The sequence below is a fragment of the Lynx canadensis genome, chromosome B4 (genome assembly GCF_007474595.2).
Source record: "Lynx canadensis isolate LIC74 chromosome B4, mLynCan4.pri.v2, whole genome shotgun sequence".
NCBI lineage: Eukaryota > Metazoa > Chordata > Mammalia > Carnivora > Felidae > Lynx > Lynx canadensis.
This window is the reverse complement of record NC_044309.1, coordinates 40,359,077-40,370,137: the sequence shown is the minus strand read 5'-3', so window position 1 is coordinate 40,370,137 and position 11,061 is coordinate 40,359,077. Positions and strand designations below refer to the sequence as shown.

Below are 11,061 nucleotides of genomic sequence, written 5' to 3'. Positions count from 1 at the left end.
AAGCGTAGGTTGGCTAGACTTGGGTCCCCACATCTCACCACAGATCTGAGGGGCAGTCTCTGGAGGGTCTGATAGCCATGGATGGAAGATTCCATGTGGAAGAATCTGGTCTCTGAGAAGTTCCTGGAAACAGCAGAAACATCTGCTGGCAGGGCAGATGCTGGGATGACATCTTGCAAATGCTTTTCTGCTGGTCCAGTAGAAGCTTTTAGACTGCTCCTGTCCGTCACTCCTGCAGCTTGGTCAAGAAGAAGCCTATTGAGGCAGTGTGGAGGGTTTTCTGGACAAGATGACAGAAGATCTAGTTCTCATTTTAGCTCTGCCCTGCATATTGGCTGTGTGACCTTAGCCGGGTTGTCTAACCTCTCTGGAGCCCAGCTGACATAGTAGGGTGGGGAGGGAAGTAGTGCTAATGGCCCTTCTGGAGCTTCTCAGAGGCCTCCCCACTTGCCTCTCCTTCTTGCAAACTCAAATCCTTACCCCAGCCACTCATTTTTAAGGTAGGCTGGCATAGCATCCACGATATTTTATAATTGAATGAGGAATGTTTTTATACCCACTTTTCAGGAAAGGAAAACTGAGGGTTGCAGAATACAAAGGACTCAACCACAGTCTCAAGAAAAGTCACTGTGATGGGGATGATGTCTTGAAATATGACTTAAACGAAAAGAAAGCCCCCTTGGGGTACCAGAGCCAGAAACCTAGCCTTGGGTGGGGCAAACCTCTCCCCCCCCACCCTGGTTGGGGACCTGCTAGCAGGAGCCAGAGGCACAGAAGTTCAGAGGGAGTGGCCTTGCCCACCCCCTGCGTCCCCCACCCCAGGACTTTCAGCATCTGGAAGGGGACCAGAGGGCCCTCCCTGGCGGCAGGAGGGAGTGACTGAGTCTTGTTTCCCTGGAATGGAACAGGTTTGACAGGGTGAAAAGTCCCTCAGAGCGAGGGGAGGCTGAAGAAGACCCTCTGGCGAAAAGCAACACTATGCAAACAGGAGAATGGGGTGCCTAAGGTCTCTGATAAAAAGCTTTGCCCAGAGATGATTCATTCATTGGGCCCTGTTTGCACTTCTATTGCCAAAGCCTGACTTTTGACTTTTGGTTACAGATTCTCTGCTTCAATTAGGGCCACTAATTGCTTGGATCTAGGAAATGTGCTTGGCTTCCCTGAGGTATACCAATGTTTGAGGCTTGAAGTTCAAGCAGCAAGCCTTTTTTAATCATGACAATGCATGGCGTGTGAGACCACTATCCCCCTGCCCCACCTGCTCCCTGTTCATTCCTATCCTTTGCCTGTTTTGTGTTTCTTCTTAGCAGTTACCACTGCCTGGAACAATTTTATATACATATTTGCTTATTTCTTTTTCTTTTTTCTCTGTCACACCCTCCAGACAAGGAAGCTCCACTAAGGTATGGGCGTCATCTGCCTGTTTGTCATTATACTAATCAATGCCCAGGAGGAGAGCTGGCATGTTGGTAGGTTTTTATGAAAACCTGTTGACTGGATGTGTGCTTGAATGGTTGAATGACTGCTCAACCGGTACCTGATTGTGCTTTATTTAAAAAGTGTTGGGGTGCCTGGGTGGCTCATTCAGTTGAACTTCCTTCCAACTCTTGATTTTGGCTTAGGTCATGATCCTGGGGTCATGGGATCGAGCCCTACATTGGGTTCCTCGCTGAGCACGGAGCCTGCTTGAAATTTTCTCTCTCTCCTTCCCTCTCTCCCTCTCCCCTGCTTATGCTCTCTCTCCCTCTCTAAAATAAAACGAAAAAAAAATTTAAGAAGTGTAAACATAGCCCTGGTTCATGCCCTTGTGTTTTGCTTCCCTTAATTTATATTTAAAAGTTGTTTTCTTCCAACTCGGGTTCTCATCCCAACATTTCCACCAATGGAATAGTGGAGTCTCAAAGCTTAGGACTGAAAAAGACATTATGATTGCAGAATGTTGGATATTAATAAATTTAGAACTTTTGCCTCCCAAACATATTTTCCTAACTCATCATCAACATCTAAATGACCGAAGAGCAATACCATCATCCATACTAATCCACTCTCCCTTAGGTTTGACTGAAATCCTTCTTCCTGTTGCGATCCCAGTTTATGAAGGGGACTCCTTTATTCGTTTGTACTATAAATATTGATTGAATGCCTACTGAGAGCATAGTGCCCAGTGTTTGGGATAGGCTGTAAAACCAGTTTGGTATCTACCTACAGAGATTACAGCCAAATGGGCAACATATCCAACAAGTGATCACATAAATAACTATGTAGCTCATTTTGGTTGTGCTATGTGGTAGGGGATAAAATTCTGGGTGCTATGGGAACATAAAACGGTGGGGAGGGCTGGGTGATGAACTCAGGAGAGGATTTCAGGAAAGGTCCCACAGGGAAAAGGAATTTACAAACTGAGATCTGAAGACTGAGCAAGAGTGAATCAGACCGAGGGAGGGGAGAACAAAAGAAAAGCATTCAAGGCAGAAGGAATGACATGTCTGCACCTCCAGAGCAGAGGGTGTTTGGCTCCTTCCAGGATTTTCCTAATAGTGAGAGAAATCTTTTATCTTCCTGATTGACCAAGAGGCTTTCAAGGAGGCATGTTAACAATTGGTAGAGGTCCTGGCCCAGAAAATAAAACCACAATAAGTCCTCTTGTGACAGAACCTTTAGATTTCAGCTTCCCAAGATCGGACTTCTCCCTTTAAAACGTACCCTGAATTGTCTGTGATGGTAGTATCCTCAAGCTGGTTGCCAAGACACATCTCCAGGGAGTGACACAGCCCTGGGCCTCAGCATGTTCATTTGCTTCTCCTCAGTCATCTCCAATATGTCTGTCCAGCTTTCAAATTGATAAAGAAGGCAGGTGGAATAGAACACATGCAATGGAGCCCTGACTATAGATCCCCAGAAGAATCCAGATTCCACACCCTGATTTGCTGATGCGCTTCAACCCATCCACAGAGCTTTGACTAGACCCATTTACAAATGGCTCATCTATGCTGGATTATTTCTCAATAAGTAAGAATTGTTCTTTTATAATCCCAAGCATAAGGCTATCTTGAAAATCAACTGTCTATTGGCTTTCTCGATCTTGATGTCCCACGGCCCCCTCAAACTCACTGTCTATCATTCCTGCCATCAAACCCACACATCTTGCTGTCCTCTTGAATTTAGAACCACAATGCCTTGAGAACATTGTGGTCATCTTCCTTAACACCTTCCTCTCTCACCTTCCACATCCATAGGTTACCAAATCTTACAGATGGCATTTCAAAAATGCTTCTCCAACCTGATGTTTCTCCCCAGTCCTACTGCCTTCTCCTTAGCCTGGGTTATTTATTTGCTGATCTTCCAGCTATCACTCTATCAACCTATCTACAGTCTGTCAGTTATATTGCCACCAAATCATCTTCTTGAAAAAAAAAAAAAAAAGCCGAAAAAGCCCTTATTGACTCCTCATTGCTTAGCAAATCAGTGATTCTCAAAGTGTGCAGCACCATCACTTGGAAACTTGTTAGAAATGCAAATTCTCAGGCTCCACCCCAGAGCTAAGGAATCAGAAACTCAGGTGACAGGACCTAGCAGTCAGTTCTAAGAAGACTTCTTGGTGGTTATTCTGGGGCTAAAGTTGGGGGTACCCAAGTAATCAAATACAAATTTCATAGCCTTTCACACATGGCTTTGAGTTATTTGGTCCTAGCTTCTCCTTCCAACTTCCTATAGTCCTGAAGATTCTTGTTACCCCAAGTTATTTACTTTTCTCTATGTAGGTCAGACCCCTTCACCATCACATACTTTTGTAGGCTATTCTTCTGTCTGGAATATCCTTCTTCTCATTATTCCTGGTCAAACTCCTACTCATTCCTAAGAGCCAGCACAGAGGTCACCTCCTCAGTGAAGCCTTCCTCAATGGTCCCAAGCTACACTTAGTTGCCGATTTTCTGGGCTCTTGTAGCCCTTTTGTTGACAATTTAGTTAGAGATGTATCTGTGGATGTGGCTTTCAACATAGGGAATGGATTTCTATCAGATAATTAGAGGAGGTGCTTATGGAAAAGATGTGGAAATGATAAAGGCCAGTCAATGCTGCTGTGCCTTAAGGTCCCATCCTTTCCACTCACTGCTCTTCTGGGAAGGATGACATCTCTTGTGCTGAGTCCATATGGTTGGACAGGGTGCACGACATCTCATAGAAACTCCACAAATTAAAAAGAAAAAGACTGAATGAACAAAAGAATTTTGCCTTGGAAGGGAGGATGAGAGTTTCTAACTGAATTTGAAATTCCTGTCCCCAGAGAAATAATACAGCAATGCTGATCTTTATACTTCACGGGGAAGCCGCAACCACCTTCTCCCTAGCACAGTTGATTGTTAAGCGGCTGGATGGGGGAGGGAAAGTGTGGGGTAGGAGGGCCACTCATGTTCCCCAATCTACTGAAATTCTCTGCTGCTGAGAGCTGCTGCAGGAGTCTGGCAGCTCCTTCAGGTGGAGCGATTGTTGGGGATCTCCGCTGTACTTTAGCCCTTCAATCTCCCCTGTGTGCCAAGCACATGCCATCCTCCTCACGCCCCCCACCTCATTGCGATTGAGCCATCAGGGTCCCCTGAAGCACTCAGCATCTTCTCCATTACTGTGTTACTCAGTTAAAAGCCTTGTGCCTCCAAACTACACAGACCTCCGGGGTGCCTATCTGGGTACTTTTCCTTACTAGCTGTTCAGCCTTGGGCAAGTGATAACTTTTTTTAACCAGTGTTCTCAACTGCACAAAAGAGTTAAAACTCCCAGGTGCACACGGTGCCTTACACAGAAAGATCAGCCAGTAAATGATCACCATTACTATTATTTATTCTTTGGTCCTTATCCTCCACCCACTAAGTCCAGTACCAGCTTCCAGTGTTTTCCTACCAAATCAGAAAGCCCACGATTCCAGATCCTTCTGTTTTGGCTGTGGAGGATGCCTGATGCCTTTTCTGTCTGTAAATCCTCAACCCTGATCAGCCTGTTTTCTAGCCCCAAGAATGTTCATTTTCCATATGCTCCCCAGCTGGCTACCAGCTCAGTCTCCTAAAGGTTAAACTTGTGTTCCAGGGCATTCTTTTCCAGCATTACCTTCCCTTAAAAAAATGCAATACATCAGTGGTTAGGATATCAAAGCAGCTACACATACGCACACACACACACACACATGCAAATGCATGCATGCACACACGCCCATCCACCTCCATGCATCTCCTTGTGAAAAACCATCTAACTCTTTAGGCTGTATTTCACAATTTCCCAGTAAACTTTTATGCTTTCTTGCCACAGAGACCTCTATTATTGACAGGCAATGTCATTAACTGAACTCTGTAACAACTCTGCCAAACTCCTCAGTGATAGCCAGTTTCTAGAAAAGGCTTCTGATATCTCTTTGCCTTCTACTTCCTTGCTTGTCTGCACCCCTGGCTCCCACCACAGGCATGTCTGTGCTTGTTTCATTGGCCTTCTGTATACTGTAGCCAAATATAGGCCAGGGCTGAAGGAAACAAATCCACTGCCCCTCAGAGTACTTCTGACCTGCTCGGTGGTTCTGCTCTTCTCAGCTGGGCCAGCCTCCATCTGGAACCAAAGACCCAGGAGTTCCAGTCAACACTGAGGTGCCTGCATTGCAGCTTGTTGTGAACATGTGTGCCTTTTGAGACATCCACTCACCCGGTGTAACTTGAGAAGGTATGTGTAAGGAGTCTGGGTCTCCTTAGATTTGGGGGTTAGTCTGAAGAAGGTCCCAGTTGAGGGACCTTTCTGATTCTAGCCTGCAGTGGCTGTGGCTTGTCCTGGGTTTGTGGAACCCCGAGCACATTCAAGGACCTTGGGCCAGGGTTGAGGACAGTGTCTGGGGGCGGAGGCACGGGTGGGGTCAGAGTGGAAGGAGGGACCGCTGTAGGCTATTGGCTATTCTCCAGGCTTCAGAGCACCCTCCCTGGGGTTGAGCAGAGCTGGAGTTCTGGGAGGCAAAGCCAAGCCTAATCGAGGGCCCGGCATTGGATGTGCACACCCAGGGCCGTCAGAGCTTGAAGTCTGGGGGACGCGTCTTCCTGGTGAAGCCAAACAAATCTCTAGGTAGCCATAAACTGACTACACAGATTTCATTTCTGAACACATGTTCAAAGGTGATAAAATAAATGCAGATGGTTCCTCCAAGCCTCAGTGGAACGTTTTTACATTGACTAAATAAACTAAAAAGCACACATGAACACATATAGGGGGAAGGGAACAACAAAGAAATCCTCAAAAATGCCAACCCTCATTGGGTACAAGTGTAAAGGAGATGTAGCAAGAACAAGGCCATCTCAAGAATTTGCGAGAAGGAACAAAATACACACTCGTGCACATCGGAAAAGCACATCGTTGCTAGTAGTTCCACTGAGGAGGGTTAGGAATATCTTTCTTGGTTTGTCAACTGAGGATTCAAGTCCAGTTAGGAAGACTGGGCCAGGGGAACTAGGTAAATGTTACCCTGAAGACTGCCTCCTGGGAGTTGGTGATTAATCAACATACTTTAATCAGGGTCAATCCTCCACTGTGAAGTTTAGAAATTCCTACCAGAATTCCAGAATGAGGACTCCTGCAAATCCCCCAATAGCTAATCATCATCATTGTCATCATCTCTAACACTCAGAGGGACTTACAAGCCAAGAACTGGATGATTTGATTACATTGTGAAACAATCTTATGATGTAGGCTCTATCCTCATTTTATAGACCAAGAAACAACGGTTCAGAGAGGTTAAGCAACATGCTCAAGTTCACACAGCCTGTAGATGGAGGCAGCCTGTAGACTTATGAGAGGGCAGAGAGAAGCCCCCACCAATGGCCAACAGAGCTTCTCACCGTTGCCATCATTAAGAAAGTGAGGAGTGTCCAGTCTGGTCACAGCTCTCTGTGCAGGAGAATCTCATGATGCTGAAAGGCCCCATCAGGACAGGTGAGCTATCCATGGACATGTAGATGCTGGCAACAAAGCTCAGCCAGAGCCTGTTGCCTCCTATTCAGTGAAGTTTGTCACACTGAATCACACCTTGTGTCATGAAGCTCCAATAGGAAACCAGGCAATAAGGGAAGATGAAGGTGAGTGTAGAGTTTTCCTGGAGCCAGACACCAGCCCGCCAAGTGTCCTCAATCACAGCGATGAGTTTAACTTTGGAGCTATCTCAATGGCAAGTATTGACGCTGGATAGAGACGTGACTCCTGGGAACCCTGAGGAAGGCTCCACCCTGGGCCCACAAGCCCAACATGTTGACTTTGGCAGCACTTGAATGCCCTCTTGTGCCAAAAAAGTTACTGGAACCAGGTAATGCTTCATTACTCTGCCACCCAGCACACGGGAGGCAGAGCCGTTCCAATGGCCTGAAGGCTGGAGTCCTTTCTGGAAGGTTTTCATCTCATCCTCAGGCTCACTCTCTCGCCAGAGCTGCCCTTAGCCCAGAAGCACACTGCTTCAGACTTGCTCTCGACGTGCAGGCAAACTCCTTCTGCTAGGGATCTATTGTTTAGGGATGGTGCTTTCCCAGACTGGGGTCTCTGTCACCCAAGCCCATCTCCCCAGGTGGCCAGGCCCTCTAGACAGGTTCTACACCGACTTGGAATAGCAGTTCTAGAAAAGGACCATTAGTTCCAGCCTGAGAACTGGGCTTGGCTCAATCATAAGACAGCCACTACTCTCAACTGGTCGGTTGTGTTCTTCCTCATGAAGCAGGAGCTACAAAAGGTTTCCACGCAGGCAACTAAGCTCTCCTTTTCCCTAGGGCTGTAATGTTCATTCTGAAATGCAAAGTGTTGCACAGAAGGCAGGGGCCAAGGAGGCTTAGAGAAGAGGAAACAAGACTGTGTCCTCATTCAAGCTTGGATTTACCTCTTCACTCTGCCACCTGCCTGCTCAATGACTGTGGGCAAGTTAAACCCTCAAGTCTCAGTGTCCTCATCTGTAAACTTGAGGTTGTAATGCCTACCTCAAAGGGCTTGTGACAATGAAGGGTGGCAGTGTTTGCAAGTGCTTAGCAGAAGGTGGGCACAAGGCAAATTCCTCATGTCCTGCCTTCATATTTTAGGCATCCAGAATCAAGTGTAGTATAATGATGCTCTTAACCAAAGCCACTGCAATTTGTTGAATCTGTTTCAAGAGGCTCATGCCACATAAAGAACATATATTTTATTAGGCATGTGTTAGAGAAATCTTGGGGCCTGGGCTGCTCTAGACAGAGTACACGCAGGCCCTGAAGGCAGGGCAATGGAGGAAAGGCACAGGACTGGGCTCCAGAGCAGGAGAGTGGGTATTTGTGCCTCAGACAAGATGGGAGATGAGAGTCCTTGGGCTCTAGCACCAGGGGGAAGGTCTGCTTCCCAGTGGGGAAGGGCTTGGGAGAACAACCTGGGGGAACTCCTTAGGCTTGCCTTTGCGAACTGGTGTGGCTATCACCATGGCAATCTCTTTGGGACTCAGTAGCACCTTCCTTCCATCTCAGAATGATGAATCCACCAAAAAATGTTACAGAGGGATACAAGAGCTAAGAAAGAAGAGGAAGGGAAGGAAGATGGAACTATGTCGAATGCCTACCCTATGCTAGGAAGTCTAGGCTATAGTAGTTATTTAGCTGACTCTTCATGATAGCCCTGTGAGTTGGCAAGAATCCCTATGTGGGGACCTTCTGACCATAGGAAACAGAGGCTCGAAGAGGCTTCAAAGCCTTGCCCCCAGTCACAAGGAAGTGAGGACCTAGGATTTGAACCCAGGTCTGACTCCAAAGTGCAACCATCTTCTAATTCCTCATGCAGCTCTGGGAGGGGCCCCGATAGGAGTGGGGAGGCCATGTGCTCAGAGGATCTCTGATGAGGAAGGAAGTTTGCTGCCGTGTGTAGATTATCCATGATCCACTTCAGCTTGCTTTTGGGTAACCGTACAATTATTCTGTTACAAACAGTTAAAACATTTTTTCCTATATGCCTAAAAGGATGAAAACCACTTACAGAAAGCAAAACAAAAGGCAAAGCCAAAAACCAAAAAAGAATCCAACCCTTAACCCCAAACCCCAAAACAACAAATGTGCTGAAAAGAAACTTCCAAAACTAAAATTGCCAGGTTTGTTATTATTGTTCCGGGGCTGTAATGTTGGAGCAGATCATGATTTTAATTGGCAAAAGTGACAGCAGAGAAAGGAGAGAGCAAGTCCTTGATGGTGAACTTGCTGGCCAGAAGTAAGTGTGGAGCTCAAAGCTACCGGGTATCATTTCAACGGACGTGGTAACAGTGCATTTAATGAACTAATCAAACATGAAGTATACCAGAAGGGGGGACATCACTGCGTCTACACACAACTCTGACAGCATCTGATTTTAACAAGTTTACTAAAACGACAGTCATGGCCTTGACAATACTGAATGCAGAATACTGGTGTACACAGATTTTACAGAGGGGCAGAACGGCTCCTGAGAGCCGGGTCACAAAATAAGGTTTAACAGATGGGAGAGGCCTGAGGGAAGGCAAGCACACTGATTTTATTGAGAAAAAAGCTTATATACTGTAGGGTTGCTGAAGTTTAATAAATAAAGGTCAACTTATAATATATAAAAACAATATAAACATTTATATGCTACATGCATATCATATAATTTAAAGTAATAATTTATATATGGGGAGAGATGCCAATTTATGTTCTTCCAATTTTTCTCGACAAGGCACACACACAGGAGGTGTCTATCCGTATCCATCGCCAGCCTACAAGTTTATTGTTTTCTGACGTCAGTGCGCGGACGTAGGTTTGGGACGTTTTGCACTGAGAGTTCCAGTGTTTATCGTCAATCCCCCTGCAACCGTTTTTGACAGGCCTGGCTTCTTTACATCTCGTCTCATAAAAATATTGTTTGACGGGAGAGTTGCCGGTTTTGATCTCCCCCAGCACCGTGACCTGGTGTCCCCGAATGTCGATGGCCGAGGACTTGTCGGTTACCCACAGGCTCTCGCTGTCGCATACCGAGTACTCACCTCGGTGACTCTTGTGCTCTGCGTACCTCTTCCTCCGCGACGTTCTGTTGGCCGCCACGGGGTTGCCCACGTAATCCTCCATGAGATACAAGGGAGGGGGCTCCAAGGGGGTGCTGTCACTCAGCAGGACCCGGGGCGAGCTGTAGCGTCTCTGTTGCCGCAGGAGTTCTGTGTCCATTGCAGTCACTGGCTGGAACTCCGACTTGGCGGGCTCTCCCTGCTCCGGCTTTCGGGGGGCTTCTGCTTTGGGCAGGGTGCTCTGGTAGTTTTCCTTAACGTCCACCATCTGCTTGGAGAGCTTGTTTTTCAAAATATCTGCCTGGATCAGCTTAATAATCAGGGAATTTAGTGAGTCTTCAGGCAAACTCCTTTGATCCATGTTGTTACCTTGGATGCCACGGAGATACGCGAGAAATATCACATAAAACAAGATGGACATCACCTTGTTCACCTGTAAGATCTGAAAAGGAAACGCAGGTATTAGTAGCAGGCTGTGGCAGCTGAATCCATGTCATTCTGGGTTGAGTAACCCTGTGAGAGAGCAAGCAAGAGCAGGGTGTCACCTTCCAGAGTCCTCTCTGATGTCAGGGACCAGGGCTGTCAATTTCTCTCCTTGGGAAATACCGTCTCAATAGGAGTCCTCTGAATCTTTAAAGTACCTTTTTCTCTTAGACCTCTCAAATCTTCCCTCCAGCATTGTGGCTGTGTGATAGGGAAAGAAGTGTGTGTGTGTGTGTGTGTGTGTGTGTGTGTGTTGTGCAGGTGAGAGACAGAGAGGGCAAAATAACTTTTTTTAAACCAAATACATGAGTGGTGAGATCTACAGTACACAACAGTCAGGGCTCTCCCCAGGACCCATGTTCCTAGGAGCCTCAAAGGCAGAGGGAGGATGAGGTGAGCACTTTGGACTTCTGTCTCTGCTCTCAGAAATCCCCGACGGCATCTGCGTTTGATGTGTGCTCTATCTGCAGCCGTCTCTTCTGTGTGGACGATGTCCTGCTACTTCTTTAAACATCACTTGAGGGGTGCCTGGGTGGCTCAGTTGGTTGAGT

At 46.7% G+C, this 11,061-nt stretch overlaps 1 protein-coding gene across 1 annotated transcript; it reads right to left on the bottom strand.

Moving 5' to 3' along the window:
* Positions 1-9,389: 9,389 nt before the first annotated feature.
* NTF3 (neurotrophin 3) lies at positions 9,390-10,578 on the bottom strand. Its single transcript, XM_032593718.1, has one exon. The coding sequence runs from the start codon at positions 10,446-10,448 to the stop codon at positions 9,675-9,677; it is 774 nt and encodes a 257-aa protein (XP_032449609.1). The 5' UTR covers positions 10,449-10,578; the 3' UTR covers positions 9,390-9,674.
* Between the last annotated feature and the right edge of the window lie 483 nt (positions 10,579-11,061).

What these genes read in the sequence shown, in the direction of transcription:
- NTF3 (XM_032593718.1), bottom strand. Translation starts at nt 10,448, where the DNA reads ATGTCCATCTTGTTTTATGTGATATTTCTCGCGTATCTCCGTGGCATC.